The following is a 26,798-nucleotide window of genomic DNA, read 5'->3' as shown; positions in this document are numbered from 1 at the left end:
CTGGGAAGGGCAGATAAATGAATCTGTATTTGATTGTTAAAGATAGGAGAAAGACATAAGAAAGAAATCATATCTTTTAAAATTTGAATTAGATATGGCGTTGTTGTGAAAGACCTCCATAGTGGGGAGATTCTCACTCAAGTCTCAGGATAAGACGATCCCCCAGGAACTCACTAGAGACCATCCTTGCTGCAATCACAGGAGGTTTACTGACAGGACAGGAGCCAGTGCACTGGGGCTGAAACTCATTTCCCATGCAGGGGTAGAGAGTTTGACCCCGAGTAGCTGGGAGAAGGGGTATTTAAGGGAAAAAAGCCACAACCCAGTAATCCAAAGGGGGTAGGGAGGGTGTCACTGGAAGATTCTGAAAATACCAGTGATCATTGAAAAATTCTGAAAATACCAGTGATAATCACAAGGGGGTAACTCCCTGTTTCTCATGATTATAATCTAACTTTATCTTCCTAAAACAGAGTCACCGAACTGGCTAACCTAGATTTTTGGCTCTTCTCTTCCAGCCTTAGATTTTTGGCTCTATTTTTTCTGCTAGAGGGGTCTGGATTTATCCAGGTCTTTCAGTTTGTGGTGATGGGCAGTGGTAAGGATGGATTTAGTGGGAAAGAAGTCTCTGGGTACCTGGAGGCAGGGAGAAAATGATAGGCAGTGATGGGATGGAATCGCAGAGGAGGGACAATGCCAAAGGCTCTCAGTCACTTGATGGAGAACAGTGATAGGCATCAGAATGGTACGAAATGTGTTTTGACAAAGCATCCTTATGATACTGATTGTTTTCTTTTACATTTGATAAAATGTTTTCAAGTGGTAATGTGAACCTAATTTGAAGTTGAGAACCCGTCTCCAAAGCACTTCCTAGTTCCAGCTCCTTCGAAGAGCTGGTTGTACCTATGAGTGAAATGAAGCTGGGAGACCAGTGAGTGACAGCGGCAGAGCCAGACAGCTAGCCTTCCCAGCTCCTGGTGGCATCCGTTTCATAAGAGCAAAGAACGGATGCCTTCCGTTTGAAAATGGAACAACATAGGCCAAGGGAAGAGAGCTGGAAAAGCTCAGTGCATGGGTCCAGAAGCACACTCCCCACTGTGTTCTTTCTGTCAGACTCTGCTTCCGAGAGGCTCAAGAAACAGTTGGGCTGGAACACAGGGGACTTCCTCTGGTCTCAGAGTGGGGAAAATATTACTGTGACCACGTCACAATCCAAATTACGACAATATACAAATGCAGGAACACAAGGGTGAAACACCAAAGCACTGGGTGGGTGGGGTTATATTCTTAGCTCTCCTGTCTACACAGACGCTCTTTTTCCTGTGTTTCAGCACATCTAAGCCATGGATGCTGTTACAAGCTTTCATAGTTCCTTCTATTCCCACATTCCTATTTGCCTATTAATGTCTTGATCTTTTCCATTTATTAACTGATCTCCATGTATCTTTCTCAAATGTACATTTCTCACAAACTTTGAGACCATTTTATGAAAATGAAAGAACATTTTTTATCCTCAGTGATGTTCACACAGCTATAACTTCTGAGAACAATTTCTTGAGAGATGTTTTGGGAGTTGTATTCCGGAACATATTATCTTTGCGGTCTTCCCCCTGGTAGGACGGAAAATGATCTTGTCTTGAGGCTGGCTCTACATCTTCTGGTTCTAGTAGAAATTACACATATCCCACTCAGAGGAGCTGCAGGAGTAGAAGATAATAAGCCAAGGTATGGCACGCCTGGGAGTGACCGTAGTTGCAGCGCAGACTCTCACAGGATGCTGCACTGAGAAATGAGAGTGAGCGGCTACATGCACGCACTGAGAATGTCTCCAGCGTTCAGAAGGAAGGATGGGCAGAATTAACAAGGCTTTTCTAGGAAGAAGCTGGTCAGCCACTGACTAGGAACTTCACTCTCAACAGTGGGGCTGAAGTGTGGAGTGCCCTGACTCTTTGGTGTAGCTCATTCTGGAAATGGCACTAAAAACCTAGAAACTGTCTTCTGGGGAGCTCTGCTGTGAACTCGTTCTAGCAGCCAAATGTCAAATGACCATAGTGCAGTGTGATGTGAGTCAGCAAGTGAAGGAATCAGTATGGATGCCAATATGGAGGTGAAGAGGAGAGAGTGGGAAAGAGACTTCATTGGACTTGGGACTTTGTCAGGAGGGGAAAGGGTATGAGTGTGCCTACAGGGGAAGGAACAGAGAACTTGAAGCAGTGAATAACACAAGACAACGGGGCGGGTAAATGAACAGACACATTCATGAAATGGCAAGAAGAATGAGAACTCCTAAGACACTAGGCTGGGGAAGGATTGCGAGGAAGCTCCTTGCTACAAAAGAAATTGAAGTGCACCCTACAGAAAGTCTACCATATGGACTTATTACAAGTCTGCTCTTGGGCGTGTGGGCTTATGGGCTAGGAAGAATGCTGACACGAGGTGGGCAAACTGAACATACGAAGGCCCAGGGGCTGGGAACTAATGTGAGCTCTGCAGGAGGTGAGGGTTCAGGAAATGGGGGCGAGACTGCCAGAGGCAGCGGTGAGTTGTGGGTCAGGGAGGAACAGGACCTCCGGGTTCTGTTAGCGATGGGAAGGCAGAGAAGGGAATGAGGGTGTTCCTCTACCTTGAAATCTACTAGACGCAATTTGTGATGTGAATTTACTGAGAAAAACAGAAGTGTATTAATTTACATGGCTCAGGAAAATCATTTATCCTGTCCTCATCCTGACGCGGATGTTACCCCACAGGTGGCTGGTCTTAGTTATGATATACTATTGCTTTTGTTGCTTTGGTGGATATAACTGCTTACTCGTAAATCCTATGAATTTACATTTATTTTATTACTGGAAAATTATACGTTTCCCCTTAAAATTTGATGTGATATTTATTTCTTCTCAAATCATTCCCTCTATTGTTTATTAGCTACATGACCTTCGGCAGATTACTTAGCGGAAGCCTTAGTTTCTCCCCCTGCCACCGTGCAGAAGAAACAAGTCGGGCCTACTGAGGGTTGTTGGGATAGACTGAGACGGCAGCTAACAGCCCAGCACAGTATGGAAGAGTGACAACGTGCTTCTGCCATCACAAGCCTTTATCTCTATGACATATTTACAATATGCGCGCCATTTATTTCACGTTCATATATACTCATATACGTGTTGAAGCATAAATATATAATATATATATTGTACAAATTCTTTGGCTATTTTTACTTCATGGAAGTTACTAATTTATTAGCCAGTTTCTAGTTTTCACTAAGAAAAAGACCCATCAGATTTTAAGCCGGAATTGGTTTGTCACCCTGCTTGTTGGCTATTAAGAATACATAAGCCTCAGTCCGCTTCTGAATCCTCTCCCTCTGCTGAGCCTTCTGCTCTCATGGCCGTGAGTCGGAAAAGCACTCGATAGGCACCATTTCATCCATGTTCTGGATCTGACAGGCGAGGTTTGCTGCTGCAGTTCCTCTGTACTTGGTATCTTCGACATTTTGCTCTTTTATTTATTTACTTTGTAAAATCTTCACAGCGGTTCTGTGCGGACATATTAGTAATGCTGTGGCGCCCTAACTGGACTCTTGCTAAGTTTATAAGTTATCTTAAGATATACTACCATTTCTGCTATAAAAATATACATGGTATTTTTTTTCTGTCAGGAGCAAACCCATTTTCATTTCTCTAGTCTTCCTTATTTTTGCCACTGGTGGTTTGACTTCTTCATTTCACCATAAGACTGGCAAAAAAATTCCACTCAGTTTGGGTTTCAAATTCCTGAGAAAAAGACCTTCTCACATGCTTCCTTCTGGGAGCCACGTGAAGGCAGTTCCATGTACTGAGCTATTCATTTACACCTGTGCATCTAAAATGGAGTTAATAAGTCATTTTTCTTCACTATACATTTGGGATGTCAGTATGTTAGATTGCCTTAAAAGTTGTTCATTAAAAAAAGGTTGTTCATAAAAATATATCCAAAATTATGAATAATTTATAAATAAGGGCATGCCATAATAAAATGTAAACATAAACCTTTTTTTGTTGTTTTCAAATCAGACTGTAAAATCCTAGGGAATTTTCTTCTCTTGATATTCACAATACATTATATGAACACAAGACACAGCTGGTAAACAACTTCATGTCAAGCCAATAAATAGAGACTAAAAACACACTCAGAAAGAGGACTGGCTTGTGGGATGGTGTGGTCTTGATAGAGTAGAGTTCATTCGGTTTTGTCTTACTAGGAGACTTTGTTTCATATTGCATATAATCTTAAGATTCAATATTAAATAATTAACAGACTACTTTGTATTGGGCTTGTAGAAATTTTACATTAATGTGGTTTGTCTACCTAGACCTTTCTAGAATTGACTTTTTGGTACAGTCAAACTGCTGAAAACGAGACAGTAGCTGGGAGCTGAGGGAACAGAAGGTGGGAGGGGAAGAAATTGCCACATGATTATCTAGCATTTGACTCCAGAGCTAAGAACCAGGGCCACGACAAGATCACAGTCGTAACCACTGCCAGGCCAGATGCTCCCCAGAAGCCTTCCACACACCACTCTTGACCTAAATTACAGGGGAACCAGAATAGCTTCTGCCTGCCAAAACCAGGCTTCAGGTTTTCAGTTTTCTTCAGACCTTTTGGCTGCCCAAATGTCTCAAGCTAAAACTCGTTTGGAGAAAGTACCATATCTGTAATAAGGAAGAATTTTACATAAGGCCTTGGCTGCTCATACAAAAGAATATTTTGTGTAGAATTACATTTTGTGGGAAATTATAACTTATACAAACACATTCCATTGACTTGATATCTAAAGCATTTACTAAAAAAAGTCATCTCAAGGGCTAATAATGTGACCTTGTCATGAGAACTGGCTAACACTCAAAACATGTGCACTGAAGAGGTTGCCTTTAAATATGAAACTAGATGCTGATTGTGTAAAGAGCAGAATGACCTTTTAATTGTCTAAATAATAATGAACATTAGAGATACAGCACCTTTAATGTCTTTTTTGGCTCTAAAAGGGATTTCAGAAACTCATTCCATACACAAGCTTGAAGAGAAGTCCCCTAGTCTTATAATAAAATTTGCATAGTACGTTAGCACTTTCCCCAAATTACCTAGTTCTATGAAAATCTTCATAAAAATTCATGGAAATAGAGTAGGTGGTTTTATTATTTTTCTTTCCCTTGTCCTTTTTATCACACAATTGAGTTGTCTGAGGTTCATCTGGAAAACTCTAGGACCCAATTCTAACCTGTTTTGCAATCATACCTTCTCAGTCTTGGTGCTGCTGATATTTTTATTAGGTTAGGTATGTTTTTGATGTTGGGTTGACCCTGTACTTTCTAGTATGTTTGGAAGCATAACTAGTACCCTATTTGGCAGGAGCTAACCCCCTGGCCCAACAGTTATGACAGAACTGTGTGTGGATGTTGCCAAATGTCCTCAAGGATGGAGGGAAATCACTCCTGCTTGACAATCTCTGTAAGTTTTGTAAAACAATTAGAAGAACCTACCCTATTTCAGACTACTTCTCCTCCATAAAGGTTCCCTCTTAAAGGATATGAATTACCAGATGAATCTTCAGATACTGTCAGGTTTCTTTCAACAAGAAGACTGCAGGCAATGCCCACACATTCGTAAACTCTCCATCAAGTGGACTAGATTTACCTAGATGAGGGTGGAAACCTGGAAAGGAATGGCTTCCTCTCTGTGGAGCTACAGATCATGGTGTACATTAATGAGCTCTGACGGCCCATAGTGCAGTTCTTCTAATTCTTTCCATTTCCTGGTCTTTTTTTTTTTTTTTTTTTTTTTTTTTTTGTCAGAGAGCAGGACTGCGTGTCCTTAGGACTGAGCAGTACCTTGAAGTTCTGGCTAAAGAGGAACAGAGCCAGTGCTATTTCCAAGCTAGTACAGCTACTTGGTGACATGGGGAGTGGGCCTGGAAGTTCTTCGGGTAGCTGGTACTACTTCGGATGATGGTCAGTGTGTGTTTATCAGCTGGGGTCCTCACTGACTGTCACTGTCAGTGCACTCCCATTCATCTGCATAAACACATGGTGTAGACAAGAAACATTTATTTTGTGTTTTAAGTCATTGCAATTTTAAGGTTTTCTCCACCTTAGTGTAGCCTAGATTATTTTAACTTAAGAGCTGAGAGTTGAGAACTTTTAAAAATTATATTAAATCCAGGTTACTTGTGTTGAAACAGAAAACATAATGCAAATCACTCAGAACTTGTCTGACTTCACATTGTTGTGCACAGAAAATATGTTTGTTTTATCCCTTCTTAACTCTTTAAGATTTTGATTCAATGTATATTTCTCTAAACTTGATAATATATGCAAATTGTACTATTCTAGTATGACAAAGTTATTTTGTAATTTGAGCAATACTAAATTACTATGATGCTAAATATTATGTGGGCTATTTTTCTACTTCATATTTTGTTGTGCTAACTTTGTTATGATGAAGACACTTTAATGCCTTAGGGGTGAAATATATTTAGGACATAGATTTGAAGGCTTTAAAAAGTGGCTTTCTATTTGCAAAAGGTTTATCAAAGGACATGGAACTGACACACAGGAGTGATCAGGATTCCTATAACAACACCTCCTGTGCACTTCCATGTAAAATGGACAGGTCTGGAATCCCACAAAAAGTGCATGCAGGCTAAGCGTTGGCCTTGGAGACTGCATAATGTTTGGATCATGATTGGTGAAACTTCATTTCTTTGTGATCTTACATTTCTCATAAATGGCAATCCCAATGCTGCCCAATTTGCAGGGTTTATTGTGAAATCTAAATAAAGCAATGGAGGAAGGACAGAGCCAGGCACATGCTGAATGATCAATTAACATTGGAAACACTGTTTCAGAAGTGATCAATGAAGCAGCAAACCATGTTCTACCCCATGTGATAGACCACGCCTCCTACTTGATCAGTTTAGCCTACCTGCAGTGACTGGCACAGCAGAGACACTCAAAACAGGTGTGCTCACAAGCATAGCAATTGTGAGGGATGGAGGGGATGACCTGCTCAGCTCCTGGCCAGGCTCTTCCTGCACTGCCCAGTGTAGCCAGCAGGGAGGAGTGGATAAGTCACCAGCCATCCCTGTGCTCTTTTGTAAACAGTAACAAAAGTTTAAAAAAGGATACAATGACTCACAGGGCTATAAAACTTATTGGACCTTCTTAATTTTGTGACACTTTCTAGGAAAATGATTTTTGTAAAATTACTTTTGCTTGTAGTGAAACCACACAATGTTACACCATAGTCTTAAAATTTTCAGAAGAAATTAATGTTGATAGCAGTATCTTGTTGGAACTAGTGTCTTCACTTAGTAGTGGCATTTTCTCCTCTGTGCTTTGTGGTGAGATAAAGGGAAGGTGTGTTTGGAGACATGGTCTTCCTACATAGCTCAGGCTGACCCAGAATTAGAGATCCTCTTCCATCAGCAACTGGAGCACTGGGATTACAAGTGTGCAGGAGACCATCTTGCTGTTACAGGATCAGGTTGGAGAAAATCATCCAATGTTCCTACATCATATTCTCCATCTTTCTTACACGAATGTAAAAGATGACTTATAGGCAGTTATTAAAAGTAATTGACACCCAGAGTCACTATTTCTCTACCCATCAAGTAAGTAGTTAGTAGTATATATAATGCTTATGATTGCTTGGAAGGTAGGATTGTTAGATGTGAGTTAAAGAAAAATTACCTCCTTAAGTTAGATTATGTTGAGTCAAGAAACAAGTACAGCATACACAGTTAGAGCTTCATTTAGTTGTATGAACTTACTTGATTTCTTTATTACCCAGGTTCTCCAAACAAGAAAACAATGGAGCTGATCTCGAACAGGAGTATGTGAAGAGTGGCTAAGAATAATAGTATCTGGGATACAGTAAGCGCCATGTAAGCATTTGTTAATACACCAGAGGAATGACAAGAATGACAGAAGTTATACAGAATGGCCATGGGATAAAGGCTACATGGCTTTCAAAAGACACAACCTGGAGAGCAACCAGACACATTCAGTCCTGCAGTATTTGCAGTCCATGATAAACAAGCAGAAGTATGTTGGCCGTGGAGGGCTGCTTCCCATCCTGACACATGGACCAGCGGCTGAGACATAAAGTGGAAGTAAAGGAAAATGTAGACAGAAAGCATGGTATTCTTTCTTGTAGATTCTACAGCACACTGGAAGGACCGTACTGCATCCCAGCTGCAGTTTTCCTCAACAATACATAGCTCAAAGGCAACGTGTGGAAGAGTAAAGATCTTAAAGTACTCATGGATGTGCTGCTTGAAGTAAAACTCGAGCCTGCTTCACAAAGGGGGCTAAACTTATTCTGTGGTGAGGCTGGTTCAAAAACTTCTCAGGCATTTCCTCTAGCGTCTTCTGCCAGTCCATCCACAAGCAGTCAATGGCGGCACACACATGCTGAATCACCAACTATGAAAGTTGGCATTTTTTTCTTTCCTTCTTTCTGTACAATTGTCCACCTACCAATTCTCCTCTGTTTCCCTCTTACACAGTCCCCTCACTCGTCTCTCTGCTACTGCTACAGTCACCCTGGGTCCCCATCAGAGCCTCTCACACAGACTCTGTCTCATTGCACCTCATTTGCTTTAGCGATCAACATTCTCCTTATCTTGGCACTCCCTGTCTGAGGAAGACAGTATTAACTTACTTCACTGCATTGTAGAATCTCCTTATTCAACTCACATTAATGATGCCATAGCATTACTCATTGGAATTTGCCTCCTTTAAATACAGTTTCTAAAATGTTTGCTTTGGTGTGCTTTCCCCTGTTTGGAATAACTTAATCACTCTTTTATTTCTGGCTATTCTAGTAGCTGTGGTTATTAATATAATAGTTCACTGTTAACCCTTTAAGTTCCATGTGTCATCACTCATGCATAACGGTGTTGACTTGGTCCCCTCTCTGTTTTCTGTGTTTACACATAAATGCTCTCTCTCTCTCACACAACTATAAATTCCCAGATGAGAGGGAGCATGAATTACTTTGCTACTTATTTAATATGTATTGCCAACCTCTAGAATGCCACTGGTCAGTGTTTTGGAGATAGTAATGAACAGGACAGGTCCCATCTCTAGTAGCCTCCTGTAAGCTCCATTCTAAATCCTAGCGACTCTGCACATGCTGTGAAGGTGACAGATAATAAAAAGCACCATGAAGGAAAGCACTGTGCTAGGAGAACATGGGGAACTTCCAAGAACATGCTCCAGAGCTGAGACCGAAATGATAAACTAGAAGCCAACAGGCAGACAGGGTCCACAGAAGCTTGGTTCCTAAGGGGAGCAGAGCAAAGTTTGGTGCATACCCTGCAAAAGGCAGAAGGCAGAAGGCAAGCCACTAGATGAGGCCGATTAGGACAGGCTAGCTGCAGTTCCTGATACTGAGGCACAACCAGGAAACACTGCCCAGAGGAGTGTGCGCTAAGGCAGTCTTTCAGTATCAGAACACAGCACAGCAAGACACTGCTCAACAAGACTATGTCTGAACCTTTGTTGTTGCTTGGTTTTAAAACAACGCTCACAACCCAGGCTGTAAAAAACAAACACAAATGCTTAAGAAGGTGTCAAATTCCACATTTTACTGACCCCATCATACAAGACAGGGATACAAGGTGAAAGAAATGACCCTGAAAAGGCGCTGTTTATTGTAAGGAATGCGAGGATCTGCTATGGACAGCTTCCACTTTAATTTCCTTCAGCTCAGTACAGAGGCCCAGACTCATGACAACAATGCTATGGGCTCAGGCCCACCCCACATCTAAGTCAGATGCCCAAAGGCTTTACACAGGGCACCTAACAGATGGTGACCACTACCAACATGAGCAGCATGCAAAACTGTGACCCCAGAGGTGAGAGGTCGTAATTCAATTATAAGTTTCACTCTCTGTAGCAATAAGATGCTCAAAGCAATATATTTTGTTTACATAAAATACATTGTATAAACATATTTGATAAGAGAGATGACTGCTTCTTCGCAACTTAAATCAAAGAATGCTTACTTAAGTGGTTTCTTTTAATTGAATCAGACTTTAATGCTGTCATATAATCTTGGTTAACAGTGCTCATCTTGATTATTCTAACAAAGAAGAAATTAATACTTCAGTTGGAGAGCTCATGTCTCTCTATAAAAACAATACAAACGAATAAACACACACTAGAAAATTCAAAACAGGTACCTGGGACATCTGTAAAAGTTTCCCCAAGGACAGAGACATGGAAGTTGAGTCCTAAGTTCTTTAGATGCATTAATATCTTAAAAAAACTCTCTGGATCTTTGTCGTGCTCCCTGTAATAAACAGAAAACATACCTAGTGTTAACTCAGGGTTTACTCACATGCTGCCAGTTCCCGCCAAGATCCTGTACTGATGAGGAAGCCCCTCACACCCAGACCTGCTCTCAGAATCAAACTCAGCCCCACTGATGCATTAGAAAAGGACCTTTTATTGGAGGACAAATTTGTCTTGCTTTTGTATTTTTAAGGAAGAGTAAGGGAAGTATATAGTATGTTTTCCTTCCAAATTGCTAATTTTTCACTAAACACAAATTTTCTTAAAAAAATCTTGAAAGGATTATTCTTCATTCATCATCATGAGGAAGTAGCCGAGCTTCACCTTTCCACAGGAATGAAGCCCTCGCCATGATCCTCAGCCTCACTATACTGACCAGGAGCACACGATTTAATAAAGAGCCTTCAGCCCCTTCCACCAATCTCGTATTTTCAATAACTCAGTAGAAAATTACAATGCAATAAAAGGGTTGGATAAGTTTGAATCTAGCTCAGAGCATGGAGGTTGGCCGACATGTAAAGAAGTCAGGAGAGAGGAACACACTTTCCTTGAGCACAGGCATGAAAAGTATCCCATGTTTTTGGTTTCTTCAGTTTGTCAGTCTTTTCTAATGACAGAATGAGAGGTTAAAAGATACTAAAATTAAAAAAATACCCTTCAACAAATCATATTTAAATGGAATAATTTTTTTTAACATTCTAAGGTGTGAATATTACAGTATTTCTTGCATTTATTTATACTGTTTTTTAAATTATCTTATTTCAGACAGATGTAGACCAGATGTCTTCAAAGTATTTGTTTTTTATTTATAATTCAGAAATTTGAGTTTTTTCATTATACAAAATAGCTATATACTAGCAACTGAATTTCTCATTTACTAATTATATAAAATAAATCTGTAAAATTATTAAACTGCTATATGAAATATGAAAATTACATCATTCGGGAAACCTCATGAAAAATGACATCTGTACCCCTTAATGTGTTAATTCACAATTTAGTCAATATTTTCAGTATCATGAATTAAAACAAATGCATCTTCTAATTAACATTTTAAAACAGCATTTATAATCTTATGAAACTGTAAGATCTTATAAAATTAGAGTTCTCAAACAATTTGTTTTAAGTGCTACATCTCTCAGTTTGATTTACTTCAAATAATAAAGGATGCAATGGCAAAATGTTCATTGCTTTTTAAGATGATGTGTATTATATACATGTACCATTGGGAAGTGTTTGGATAGTTTTCATATATACTACCGCTGTGGGCAAGAACAAAGACTCCAAACAGTTTGAGAGGAAAGAATATACCATATTCAGTCTTCAACCATATCAATCAAATAACTGCCACCTTATCTGTGAAATGCTCTTTTAGTCTGATTCTCTTGGAGATACTTAGATGAAAAGGATGGAAACAATATAACATAATACAGTGTAAAGAGAGAGTAACACTGTAGGGAAATCTAGCCACTCAGTTCTCTAAATTTTTCATTTGACGTTCAAAAATCTGGCTACAGATCCCTGGTATATCATGTATTCTAAATATTGTCTCATGTGTGTGTGTGTGGGGGGTTGGAGTAGGGGTGGGCACATTCATGGAAACATAAAAAGAGGTGCAGTTTGTAGGTGAGATGAGACTTAACTGGGTAAAGAGTGTAGTTCCCAAAACTTCAAGTATTTAAAAGGCAGTAGGATTTATGAACAAACATTTTCATTGCTTTTATATGAAACAAATGCATTGCAACCTACCACAAACTTTAGATCTTTTGTAGGTAGACAAAACTTTTAATATTCAATAATCATTTTGTACAAGGACAGAAAACAGACTGGTGTGAATCCTGTTTGATTTTGTTTCAGTCATAAATACAGCTGAACATAAAGTGGACATTTACTTGTTAAAAGTTATCCCTCACAAACAGGAAAAATTTATATTCAAGTTATTATAAAATGTATCATGACATGGGGGAGCTCTCCATTAATTTTTGGGAACAGCCTGTTAGACGTTAACTGGTGAGAACTTTGCATGATTGTAGTACTTCTTCACTTGGTGGTACTAGTGAAAGCAGACACACAGGGTAAACACTGAGATGTAATCATTATGGGAAGTAGGACCTAACAATTCTAAGTCCTGGGTAGTTTTGAAAACAAATACCAAAAAAACCACCACCATCATCACATGCATGCATGTGTGTATATGTGCACAAGCACACACACACACACACACACACACACACACACACACAGTGGTCACTAGAGATCATGAGCAGCAAGCAGGTTTCTACAGGTGGGTAAGAGATTTCTAGTGATGTCAGCAATTTCAGTCTTGTTCTGCGGTCCTCTTAGACAGAATGCCAGACAGCAGGTGGTAGAGGCAGGCCAGTTGGCTGAAGGGGGCACCACTCTGGTGTCAAGAGTACTGGAAAGGTGAGCTTGAGACAAAACTGCTTCCTGAAATATGAGGAAAGGAAAAGAACAACAATTCTCAAGGTATCCTTCAGCACACATGCTTTACAGTATTTTATTTTATACATTAGTAGACTATACTATTGTTATAGTCTCAATTATCCGATTTATGTTCCTCAAAGCTCAATATATTCAGTACACTATATAGTTTTATGTCAATTTGAAATAAGCTAAAATCATCCAATAGGAGGGAGACTCTAGAAGACCAGGTTGTCCTGTAAGGGATTTTCTTAACTGGTGATCGATAGTGGAGGGCTCTGCCCATTGTAGGTGGTACCAGGTCCTGGGTTCTTATAAGAAAGCAGGTTGAGCAAGCCAGTAAGCAGCATCCTTCTGTGGCCTCTGCATCAGTTCCTGGCTCCAGGTTTTTGTCCTGTTTGAATTTCTGTCCTGACTTCATCTGATTATAAACAGAGATATCAATGTGTAGGCCAAATAAATCCTTTTCTCCCTAACTTGCTTTTTGGTCATGGTGTTTGGACATGGTCATCACCCTAACTCAGACAATCATTTTATCTGTAAATGTTTTTTTAATTTCTCTTTCTGGCTAAATAGGAAACTGTTTGTCATTACTTTAAAGTAATGAATGGAGAGCAGAGGCAACTACGGTGTCCTGGAAGGACACTAGATATCCAATGGGGCAAGCACTGCCTCTGGTACTAGTGAACCAATTTAGCAGAACATGCTACTATGTCTTAAATCACGCTCAAATCAGTCTAAATGTGAAGCTGCCCTCCATGGGCTGTAGCAGAAAGCATCACATGGACAGTGAAATGTCTGATGACGACACACCTGCCATCAACAAGACACGCGCTTTTCACAAGGAACTTGTCTCCAGATCCACATTCCCATTCTCTCGTTTCTGGTAGGAAATGGGTAATATAGTCTTTAGAGGGCAATTTGCCAATAGTCACCATAAGCCTTAATGTGTGCACCACTTTTCCTTTAATAATGATAATTTATGAAATTCAGCCTAAAAAGACATATACAGAAATTCTACTACAATGTATTCATAACAGCAGTACTTATAATGGCAACTTTGTAAAAATCTAAAATGGTAACAATAAAATATATTTTTGATACATATGATACAATTCTTAGCAATCATTAAAAATAATGTTTTATGTTTCTGGACATGGAAAAACACCCAGTACTAAGTATTCAATAGCCAACTCTTGGTACTCAAGAGTACCAAGAGTTTTAGAGAAGCATGAGTTTTACAATTTGCCTGTGCAGGACAAATAGATGCCAATATTATTATGAGGTTCATCTCTAAATTGTTAGGTTTGTTTTGGCTTGTTTTCCATTTTGTTTTTAATAAGCTTTGCTTATGTAAATGATTTTGAACATGAAGGACCGACTCCTAATAGTATACCACAACTCTATGTTCATGGGCTTGAAACTTTCAGTACCCAGATGTTCCCATTTGTTTTCCCACGACTCTTTATTTGACAAATGCCAGTCAAGCAAACTTGTTTTAATAAACAAGACATTTCAGTCAAGGTGGCAGGGTTCAGTCTTCCTGCTCATACCCATCCTAGTGCGTAGGTAAGGATAGAACAGTCTGGCAGGGAATTCATTCCTCCAAACCCCCACTACAGTAGAAGAGACCAGCAGGGAAATATTTCAGGCTTCCTGGAAGCTGAAGATACGGCAAGAACAGCTTTTATTCCCAAATATTATTCAGAACATTTGAAAAGCATAAACTGTTTCCATGTGTTTTTTTCTTCCTATATCTGTCTCTCTCTGTTGCCTTTCCTGTTTCATTTCAGAGAGCTAAATTTCTTCTTATTCCTCACTTAGCACTCATTCAGTAAATATTTATTGAGGAATTCTAAGTTCTCCATACTTGTCACTTATACTGTTACCATTTCTGATTTTCCCACATAAGTGTGTATATATTGAGCAGTCTTTGATCTAGCTCCTGCCTGGCTTGGGGAAACTCGCTCTTTCCAGAAGCATATTACTCTGCATCCAGAGTTCTGTGGGAAGGTCAGATGATGCCTGCTTTGTTCAATGGGTACCAAGTTCAGAGTTGAGCAACGGGAGATGTTATTTGTGTTCATTAATACCCAGGTCTCTATTTCTGGGGACATAGATTCCTTATTTACTCCCTTGCTGGGGGTGAGGACTAGTTCCAGCCAAAGGACTGCAAGCTGACTGGCATACATCACCTTCAGATAAACATATCTGAGAGCAGTTCCAGATAGCTTAGTAAATTCTGCAGAGATGTTGTGCTAAGATAAGCAGGTTCAGGTGGTCACATGGAGACTTGTCCCATATGTAGCGGCATACGGAGGTGAAAAGCGATTCTTTTCTCAAAGCAACTAAATCCTATGGGGGTGTGGAAGTGTTCACTACTGCAGCATAACCTAGTTTACTGAGTACCATCTGTGGCGCACAGTCAGCCGCTCTACAAATGCCCCACCTAAGCACATAATCATAATCTTACTTGAATGTCTCAACCAAATGACCATCAAATATAACCGTTCCAGCATCAGAGACCACACAGGAATGTCACACCAGAACCTACATACTATCTCTACAGAATCATACTTTTCTTCTGCTCATCCTGGTTTTTGTGTCTCTTTCTTCCTGCACGTACTGAGTGGAAGAAGGAAGCTTGTACCTTCAGCCCATAGTTTCATTTTCAGATCATTAAGCCACAGGCGTTCCTTAGCTTCTGCTACTGTTGGGGCAGACAATAAATATGGAGAAGCAATATATAATCACAATTCTTCAATGAGGTCATTTCAAGCATCTTGACCTTCCTGAGGATTTGCTAACCTACCTCTATCTCATTACAAACACTATCTCACAGGATGTGAGCCTGTAATTTTAGCACTTGGGATGTTAAGGCAGAAGAATCTCAAGTTTGAGGCAGGCTTGGGTTAAATACTGTGATCCTGTTTCAACAAAACAAGACAATCTCTCCAATAAAAACAAATCAACCAACAAAACAACTAATTAAGCAACCAACTAAGACCTTAAAACATCTCACACTTCGAAATTCTGCAATGTGCTTCTTACTCAAACACAGGCTTCTATTTCCCAACTAAGCTGTTTGTCATCACCAACTGATCTGATCTGATTTCTAAGACGTACTTTTCACTTGCTCTGTCCGACATTAACAGGCAGTGCGCAGCTTTTGCTCAAGGACGATTTATCTTCACTAATAACCAATTTCTTCATTTCACTTCCCTTGTTCTCTTTTGCTTCTGAAATCTCAATTTCTCTCTCTCCTCCCTCCTCTTCACATCCCCATCTCATTTGTCTTTCTTTTACTAAGAAAACCTTCCAGCAACAATTATGTGAATAAGGGAGCAGCTCCACCCACTCACCTAGGGCCTGAACTGACCAGTTTGGTTACTATGCAGGCCCATAGCTGGGCCTTGGGGTGACCCACCCTAGCATCTAAGCCATGTAGGACCGGCTGGAGCTGCTGAAGAGACTGGTCCTGTGGAAGGACACCCGCAAGATCTCCAAGACTTGTGACAGCCATAGGACATCCCAGAGTTCAGGTTAGGATCCAGAGGTGATGGTGTCCCAGAAACCAGAGGTCTTGAACCAGACCCATGACTTGCTGCAATGAACATTTGACAGTAAAACTGATGGGATAAAGAGGTACTCTATAGGGCACACCGAAGACTCCAGTGCCACCAGGACAAATGAGGAAGTGTTGGAGAAGCTGGAAAAAAGAAGCAAAGGGATTTTTCTGTTTTGGATTGTGTTTCGTTTTTGTTGTGGGACTTTTTGTTTGTTTTGCCTTGGTTCATTTGGTTGTTTACTTTGATTCATTTCCTTATGTGGGGGGGGGGCGCAGCAGGGATGAGAGGAGGATGCGGGTGGGGGGGTGAAGGACAAGGAGGTGAATGGAAGGGGGTGCATGAAGTGCAACTACCAAAGAGTCAATAAAGAAGTTATTAAAGAAAAAAATGTTTTCTCAGTATTATCCCCCTTTTATTTTTTAAAGCCCTTCCACATTGGTAATTGGAGGGTAGTTATACGGCATTCTGTCCTTCAAACCTGCTTTCAGAGAAGGCAGTGCAGAGAGATGGATTTGCAAATCGGCTTCTGTTAACTATCATCCCTCACAGTTTCTGAGATCAACTTTTTTATACTCCACATAAGAGATCACTTGATACTCATTTTTTTGTTCCCGGTTTGACAACAAAATCTCCAGTTTCATCCATTCAGATACAAATGACAACATTTCTTTCTTTTTTTTCTGGCTGAAGAATATTCTACTGTATATATGTACCTCGTTTTCCTCATGTATTTATGAGTTTGTAGACACAAGGCACTCCACACACTATCAGTTGTGAACAGTACTGTAATGAGAAGAGGGAACATGTGCCTTTGACATACTGGTCTTTCTTTTTAGACAGACAACTAGTATGGCAAATGGATCACAGGGAGTTCTGGTTTTAATTTTGTGGTTCTGTTTAAGACAGGGTCTTGTCATAGCACATTTGAACTGTGTATTCTAGACTAGCCTCAAAGTCCTGATTGTCTTGTCTTAGTCTACCAAGGGCAGGGATTACAAGTATGTTACCATGCCTGGCAATGTTTTTATTTGTTTGTTGTTGCTATTTTTATATTATTTCTTTTATTGCTTGAGAGTCTAATTGTAACCTTCCCCCCCCCCCCTGCTTTCACCCTTAGAACCTTTCCATATACCCTTACTTGCTCTCTTTCAAATTCATGGCCTCTTTTTATCATTAATCATTTTTACAAATATATTAATAAATACAGAAGTACAACCTGCTCAGTCTGTAAAATGCTAAGTGTATATGTGTTTTTAAGGCTAACATCTTGCATATCGCTTCTGTAATATGCACCCGACTGACAGTGTTCAGCAGACCTCTTTCTACACACCCTTGACAGCAATTGTTATACTTTGCCCTTTCATATAGATATCTTTAAAATTTTTAATCAATTTATTTCCCCTGTACTTTCTACCCAGAGGCATTCATACCCAGATGCTAAGGTGTTTCATGTTCACTGCTTCAAGGGGGCATGCAGCAGGAGAAATGCTGCCAACCTCCATAGTAGAGTTCTCCTTTGTAAAGCTGGGGTCTACAGCAGACAGCATGTAAGACACACCAATGTGCATAGCACTCTGTGTTACTCTACTTCTGGCAATAGCAAAACATTATGAACAGAGCTGAGAGTCCAGGTTAGCACCTGGGAAAGAGGCACGATAAGAGGGTAGTGGAGAGACAGAGAGACAGTCTCAGCATATAGCTCTAAGAGATAGTACTAGGGATGGCCGTAAGACACTTCTGAGCTACATGGTACTTATATATAGAAGCATGGTCTTGATGAATGTCAGGGGAAAGACCACATGACCACTTGTAGAGTATATACAATTAGTGTCCCGGCTTGAGGCTAGGAAATGGAGGGCAAAGACTTGGGCTACATGAGATTTCTAGTAACAGACTGGAATTTGCCATCAGAAACAATCAAATTAAGAACTGAAATAGAGATGCACAGACATCAGAGTTTTATGCAATTTGCATACTGATATACTTATTTTTCTTTGCAAGGAGGGAGTTCTGTCATAGAAAATCCTGGCTAGCAGTACCTGTTAGAAATGTGTTTTCACTTCAGTTTTGGCCTGTGATCCTGTCTCTGCACCACAGGGTTTACTGGCTTTGAAATGACTTTTTCTTATTAGCATGAGAGCTTTCTGCAATGTACTTTTCCTGGGTGACTCTTCCCAGGTCGTGTCATCTCACAGTGGCAGCTGCACCCCACTTTTGACCCTCTCTTGACCTCCTAACTTTCCTGGGCCCTTTTTCTGGATGAGACTGCTTCCTAGTGGGTCTCTCCTGCTTGCTATGTGGTCTCTGATCAGATACCTCTGCCCATGCAAAGACCCCTGGCTTGATTTCCAGATCCCATGGTCACTTCAGCCTAACACCGTTGTCTGTGTTACATCTTCCTGCTCTTTCCATCTGACTAGGCGATTCTCAGTATTTTTCCCATTAGGTATTCCATGATTTCCTAGAAAGGTTCCCCTTGCTAGAAGCTTGACTGTCCCAGACTTTCTATTATTTCCTGTATGTTACACAAATACTTTTTATGATGTGCCAGTGAGCACTGTCTCTACAACTCTGGTCAGGAAGTCCAAAGACACACATCCTCAATGAACTGGAAGGCCACAAGCTGCATGGGTCTTCCCCACTATGAGCTTTTACTTCAGCAGTCATCATCCCACACTGTTCTACTCAATGACAGAACTGTTCTATCTTCTTCCTTAGATGTTTAGAGAATCCAATTTTCATCTCCCCAGTTTGTTACTAAGTCTTGTCTTTTCTCCCCCTCAATCATAGTGACCAATCAATTAGATTTTTTTTTTGATTTAAACATTACTTCACTCTAAACTGCATGCAGGGAATATGTTTGCAACTGGCTGTAATACTAAGAACTAATACCATAGTGTCTGTCTCTTCCACTTAGATACTTCTCGCAGGATCTAGTCTAGGAATTCTTAGATTGTTATTTAGAATTGTTTTCCCCTCTTGAATAGAAGTAAGATGATTTCCTGTCTTACCCTAGCTCCCGGGGAGCTTACAGACAGTGCATATATAGTAAGTATCAAGTAATTATCAATAAAGACGATTGCACTGAAAATACACAATAACAGGGACAAACAAATGACCTAAAGGGTTACTATATGGACTCCATAAGGACAGAGGTTTAGGAGACAGAATTAGTAATCCAGGGGACAAGTGAATTTATCCAGAATGAGCAGGAAGAATGTAGACTAAGGAATACAAGTGAGGCTTAAAGTCCTAGAATGTGAAATGAGCGGATATGACACAAGTCATCAGAAGGAGAGCCTATTATTTTTACATCTGCACGAACATCTATAATTACATTCTCACTAAAAGAAGTGTATACCCCTTATAAAAATGGAAATACTTCAGGGATGCATGCTTCCCTATCCTGGTCCCACTGCTCAGAGTTACTAACACCTGTTTGAAAGAGCAGCTGTTTGGTGACTTAGCTTCAGACCTCTTCCTGTACATACTCAAAAATACTCATGGATTTAATAAAGATATTTAAATTCCAGCTTTCTCATTTTATGAGATTAATGTTCACTATTCTACACCTTGGATTTTCACTAAATGTCTATCCACACTAGCAGATAAATACATATCATATTTTTAAAACGATTACGTTTTAACTTTTTATTAGATTAATTCTCATATTTACAGTTTCTAAGTGTTTTAAGCAATACTGAAAGTGACATCCATTTCTGATAGTTCTCAAAGTTCTCTCTCCCAGCTCATGCATTCCCTTCTCCTCCGCCAGTGTGTGACTGCAGAGCTCCACACCTGCACCACACTCCTTTACCTTTGGTATTTACCTTCTTGCAAGGTTATACCTACTCCCTCCCATATTGTGAGTTCCTAAGAGCAGAGGTCATGGCTATATTACTATTATGTTATTATCCACTGTCTAGAACAGTGGTTTGCACTTCATTAAGAAAGTTATTAGACTGAATTGACTCTAAGTCTAGATTAACTTTCTGTAAATTTAATCTTTTTACCCCTTCCCTACTGGAGTAAGTGTTTTAGTACTTGTAGAACCAGATTCTCTGCAGAACCTTCATTGGCTTCCCCAAGTACAGTTACACATTTAAAAAAGATACCTTAAAACCCATCATACAACACTAATGATCAAACTTGCCTCTACAGTCAGCATGTCACCACTCACAATATTCTCTGGGTCATAAGAAAATTGATAACTAATATGCCTTACTGACCAGTGTATTGATAATTAGACTATCTTTTCTTTTTCAGGAAATCTAAAGTCTCCTTGCTCATCTCCATCCTTTATAGTAACTGTTATCCTCTGTACTTCAAGGTCACCCCAGAGCTTCAGACACTCACTCTTCCAAGCTCTTTCCAAAACCTGGCTATATTACATCATTCTCTTCAATACAATACTCTTCTCTAAGATGTCTATGGACTAGAATCTACTTAAGTTGAAATTAAGTTGGTCCATCAAGTATTCAAGCATTTCTATGGCTCTCATTCCATCCACACTGTCTCTCCTCATTCTGCCCTGTGTTCTTCTGTCTCACGTCTGTGTCTGGAACAGAATTTCCCTTTTCTCTGTCCTTGCTCACTGCTTCTTTCGCTGACTCTGACTTTATTGGTACTTGCTTTAATCATGAGAAATTCCATCTCACTCTGACTCCTGCACTGGCAAGGATTACTACAGAAGATTTCACAACTGTGTCCTTTCCTACTGCCTGATATTTATCTGTATGCAATGCTCTTACAAAGGTCTGGAAGCTCCACATATGAGCAAAGTTCCTAAATGCCATGTGTTGTCAGGAACTTAAAATAGGGTTTAAAATGGATGGATGAATGATAGCTATACTCTCCTGTATATATATTTTTAAAAGCTTAAGAAGACTAGTCTACCAAACAATATAAAGGGCCATGCTTTTTTTTTTTTTTTCTTAAATAGAGAGTCAACTATGCTGAGTGACAAGCTTTTGATCTGCAGAGCCATCTTGTTAGCCTCTGGAAATATTTTTAGTCACCTGTGTAATTCCTTTCTGGGTACTATTCAGACTCCATCAAACCTTCCATGGCTATATAATACACTATCCGTTTCCTTTAAGAACTCCAAGCATACATACATACATACATACAAAAAGGCAAGCACTCATACACATAAAATAAACACAAATCTTTTAAAAGAGTTTTAGAAACTGTTTTCTTCTGGTTTACACTGAAATTTCATATCTTTGCATTTAAAAATTACATTTACTTACTGTCTTAGTTAGGGTTTCTACTGCTGTGAAAAGACTCCGTGACCAGGAAAACTCTTATAAAGGAAAACATTTAACTGGGGTGGCTTGCTTATAGTTCAGAGGTTCAGCTCACTATCATCATGGTGGGATATAGAGGCGTGCAGACAAGACATGGTCCTGGAGAAGTAGCTGAGAGTCCTACATCTTGTAGGCAACAGGAAGTGGTCTGGCTAACTAGGCAGTAGCTTGAGCATATATGAGACCTCAAAGGCCAGCCCCATAGTGACACACTTCCTCCAGCAAGGCCATACCTACTGCAACAAAGTCATACCTCCCACACCCTGTGGGGGCCATTTTCTTACAAACCACCACATTTACTTGTTTGTGTGTGTTTGTGGGTGGCGCCTGCCATGTGAGGGTCATATATTAGCCTGCAGGAGTCACTTCTCTCCTTTCACCATGTGGATCCTAGGGACAAAAATCAAGTCAACTATGCTGGGTGGCATCCTTTTGATCTGCAGAAACATCTTGTTAGCCTCTGGAAATAGTTTTCTTTTAAAAAAAAAAATGGAATCTGTAGCATACTTTTTATGTGGTAAATTTGTCACAAGATTTTGAACCAAATGGAAACTAACTTTATGGAAAGTTACTACTTTAGTTAAAAAATATATGATACATATCTGGACAGGATATAAACTGGTGGAGTAGAACTGAAGATTTATTTTTCTCTTCTGGTACTGAGCTTCTTAAGAATTCAGTGCAGTTTTGTTTCACATTTTTATACTCTTCACAATCATTGATAATGTTTGATGTTAAAGGCTAGGTATTTGTTAGTAGATCTCACATTTTGGAATTATTAAGTATAGTTTTAACCATTTAGATGAAATTATTGCATTCCTATTATTTATAAAACACTAAATAGTGCAAGGTAGGCCCTTTGTCAGCGAGCTGCTTGGCCAGCAAGGAGACCTGACTGTCTACCAGAAGATCCATCATTCATTGGGGTGAGTGAGTGCCTGAACCGCTGCAGCCGCCCGGAGAGGGACCACCGACATTCCCCAACTCCCCCACACTTCCTACACTTCCTGCAAAGGTTATTCTCCCCGGATACTGCCTCTCTCTTCCTGTCCCTTTCCAGCTTGCATCCAGACCCCTCCCCCCCTTCATCCTCCCATCTTCAGGGCCACAAAATCCCACAGTGCAGCCTGTCTGGGTGCCGGGACCCGGAATTGAGTGCACGCAGGCTGGTGGGAGGTCCCCTGTTTCAATAGCCTGCCTGCAGCAAGGTAGGCCCTTTGTCAGCTAGCTGCTTGGCCAGCAAGGAGACCTGACTGTCTACCAGAAGATCCATCATTCATTGGGGTGAGTGAATTGAATTCATTAGGGTGAATTGAATTTCTAAAAGAAGACCCAAAGGGGATTATTCAGAGGAAGAAATGGGCAAGCGCCAATGCAAGAATTCCTCCAACAATTTGAAAAACAACATGAAAGCACCAGAACCCAACGAACTTACAACAGGAGGACTTGAACACACTGATCAAGGAGAAGTAGAAAAAACTGACTTTATGAAAGTAATAGAGGCCCTTAAACAGGAGGTGAAAAACTCCCTTAAAGAAATGGACAAGAACAATAACAAAAAGTTTGAAGAATTGAGTAAATCCATAAACGATATCCTAGGAAACCAAGAAAAAAAAACAATCAAACAGATAATGGAAACAGTGCAAGACTTGAAAACTGAAATGGAGGCAAGGAAGAAAACACAAACCGAGGGCCAGCTGAATATGGAAAATCTATGTAAACAAACAGAGACTACAGAAACAAGCATAACCAACAGAATACAAGAGATAGAAGAAAGAATCTCAGATTCTGAAGATACCATAGAGAAAATAAACGCACTGATCAAAGAAAACAGCCAATCCAACAAATTCTCCTCACAAAACATTCAGGAAATCTGGAACACAATAAAAAGACCAAACCTAAGAATAATAGATGTAGAAGAAGGAGAAGAATTACAGCTCAATGGTCCAGAAAATATATTTAATAAAATTATAGAAGAAAACTTCCCAAACCTAAAGAAAGATATTCATATTAAGGTTCAAGAAGCTTACAGAACACCAAATAGACTGGATCAAAAAAAATCATCCCCTCGCCATATTATAATCAAAACACAAAACATACAGAATAAAGAAAGAATATTAAGAGCTGCAAAGGAAAATGGTCAAGTAACTTATAAAGGTAAACCTATCAGACTAACACCTTACTTATCTATAGAAACCATGAAAGCCAGAAGGTCCTGGATAGATGTTTTGCAGAAACTAAGAGACCATGGATGCAAGCCCAGATTACTATACCCAGCCAAGCTTTCATTCACTATAAATGGAGAAAACAAAATATTCCAAAATAAAAACAAATTTAAACAATATGTACCCACAAATCCAGCCTTACAGAAAGTAATTGAAGGAAATTCACAAACAAAGGAGTCCAGCATTGCCCAAAATAACTCAGACATCTTGCGACCCTTCACCAGCACATCTCAAAGAAAGGAAACACACAATCTCTACTACCAAATAAAAAATGACAACCGGAGTTAACAACCACTGGTCATTAATATCACTTAATATCAATGGACTCAATTCACCTATAAAAAGGCACAGGCTAAGAGATTGGATACGAAAACAGGATCCAACATTCTGCTGTTTACAAGAAACACACCTCAACCACAAAGACAGACATCTACTCAGAGTAAAGGGTTGGGAAAAGGTTTATCAAGCAAATGGACCTAAGAAACAAGCTGGTATGGCCATACTAATTTCTAACAAAGTTGACTTCAAACTGAAATCAATCAGAAGAGATGGAAAGGGACACTTTATACTCATTACAGGACAAATCCATCAGAATGAAGTCTCAATCCTGAATATCTATGCTCCTAATATAAAAGCACCCACTTATGTAAAAGAAACATTACTAGAACTCAAGGCAGCAATCAAACCAAACACACTGATAGTGGGAGACTTCAACACTCCTCTCTCAGCAATGGACAGGTCAATCCGACAGAAACCTAACAGAGAATTAAGAGACTTAATGGAGGTAATGAACCAAATGGACTTAACAGACATCGATAGAACACTCCACCCAAATAGGAAAGAATATACCTTCTTCTCTGTGGCTCATGGAACCTTTTCGAAAATTGACCACATACTCAGTAACAAAGCAAACTTCCACAGTTACAAAAACATATTAATATCCACCTGCATCCTATTGGATCACCATGGATTAAAATTAGAATTCAACAACAATGCTACCCCCAGAAAGCCTACAAACTCATGGAAACTGAACAGTCAACTACTGAACCACACCTGGGTCAAGGAAGAAATAAAGAAAGAAATTAAAGTCTTCCTTGAATTTAATGAAAATAAAGAAACAACATACTCAAACCTATGGGACACTATGAAAGCAGTGCTAAGAGGAAAATTCATAGCACTAAGTGCCCACTTAAAAAAAAGCACACATTGGAGACTTAACAGCACAAATGAAAGCTCTAGAAAAGAAAGAAGCAGACTCACCTAGGAGGAGTAGAAGACTGGAAATTATCAAACTGAGGGCAGAAATCAACAAAACAGAAACACAGAAAACAATCCAAAGAATCAATGAAACAAAAAGCTGGTTCTTGGAGAAAATCAACAAGATTGACAAACCCCTAGCCAAACTAATCAAACAGCAGAGAGAGAACAAACAAATTAATAAGATTAGAAATGAAAAGGGGGACATAACCACAGACACAGAGGAAATTCAGAGAATCATTAGATCTTACTACAAAAGCCTGTATGCCACAAAATTGGAAAATGTAAAAGAAATGGACACTTTTTTTAGATAAGTACCATATACCAAAGTTAAACCAGGACCAGGTGAACATTCTAAATAGTCCTGTTAGTCGCGAAGAATTAGAAACTGTTATCAGAAACCTCCCTATCAAAAAAAGCCCAGGACCAGATGGTTTTAATGCAGAATTCTACCAGAACTTCCAAGAAGACCTAATACCTATACTCCTTAATGTATTTCATAATATAGAAACAGAACAGTCATTGCCAAATTCCTTTTATGAAGCTACAATTACCCTGATACCTAAACCACACAAAGACTCAACCAAGAAAGAGAATTACAGGCCAATCTCACTCATGAAAATTGATGCAAAAATTCTCAATAAAATACTGGCAAACAGAATCCAAGAACACATTAGAAAAATTATCCACTATGATCAAGTAGGTTTCATACCAGAGATGCAGGGCTGATTCAACATACTAAAATCTATCAATATAAGCCATCATATAAATAAACTGAAGGATAAAAACCATATGATCATCTCATTAGATGCTGAAAAAGCACTTGACAAAATTAAACACCCCTTTATGATAAAGGTCTTGGAAAGATCAGGGATACAAGGGTCATTCCTAAATACAATAAAGGCTATTTACAACAAGCTGACAGCTAACATCAAATTAAATGGAGAGAAACTGAAGGCCATCCCACTAAATTCAGGAACACGATAAGGCTGTCCACTCTCTCCTTATCTCTTCAATATAGTGCTTGAAGTTCTAGCAATGGCAATAAGACAACCCAAGGGGATCAAGGGGATTCGAATTGGAAAGGAAGAACTTAAACTTTCGTTATTTGCAGATGATATGATAGTGTACATAAGCGACCCGAAAAACTCCACCTAAGAACTCCTACAGCTGATAAACTCCTTTAGTATCGTGGCCGGATACAAGATCTACTCCAAAAAATCAGTTGCCCTCCTATATACAAAGGATAAGGAAGCAGAGAAAGAAATCAGAGAAGCGTCACCTTTCACGATAGCCACAAAAATCATAAAATATCTTGGGGTAACTCTAACCAAGTAAGTGAAAGATCTATTTGACAAGAACTTTAAGTCTTTGAAGAAAGAAATTGAAGAGGATACCAGAAAATGGAAAGATCTCCCTTGCTCTTGGATTGGGAGGATCAACATAGTAAAAATGGCAATTGTACCAAAGGCAATCTATAGATTTAATGCAATCCCCTTAAAGATCCCATCAAAATTCTTCACAGATCTTGAGAGGACAATAATCAACTTTATATGGAAGGACAAGAAACCCAGGATAGCCAAAACAATCTTATACAATAAAGGAACTTCTGGAGGCATTACCATCCCTGACTTCAAACTCTATTACAGAGCTACAGTATTGAAA

General features: G+C 39.5%; 1 protein-coding gene across 9 annotated transcripts in view; it reads right to left on the bottom strand.

Moving 5' to 3' along the window:
- Window positions 1-26,798, bottom strand: part of Gtdc1 (glycosyltransferase like domain containing 1) — a 357,538-nt gene that overhangs the window by 15,027 nt on the left and 315,713 nt on the right. For all 9 annotated transcript variants that reach the window (XM_038337371.1, XM_038337369.1, XM_038337372.1 and 6 more), the window contains one exon: window positions 10,220-10,329. In XM_038337371.1, coding sequence (XP_038193299.1) covers window positions 10,220-10,329 — 110 coding nt within the window. The remainder of the gene's footprint in view (window positions 1-10,219; window positions 10,330-26,798) is intronic.

The sequence above is a fragment of the Arvicola amphibius genome, chromosome 7, assembly GCF_903992535.2.
Source record: "Arvicola amphibius chromosome 7, mArvAmp1.2, whole genome shotgun sequence".
Taxonomy (NCBI): Eukaryota; Metazoa; Chordata; class Mammalia; order Rodentia; family Cricetidae; genus Arvicola; species Arvicola amphibius.
Note: the sequence above shows the minus strand (reverse complement) of the source record. Positions and strands in the feature narration are given on the sequence as shown.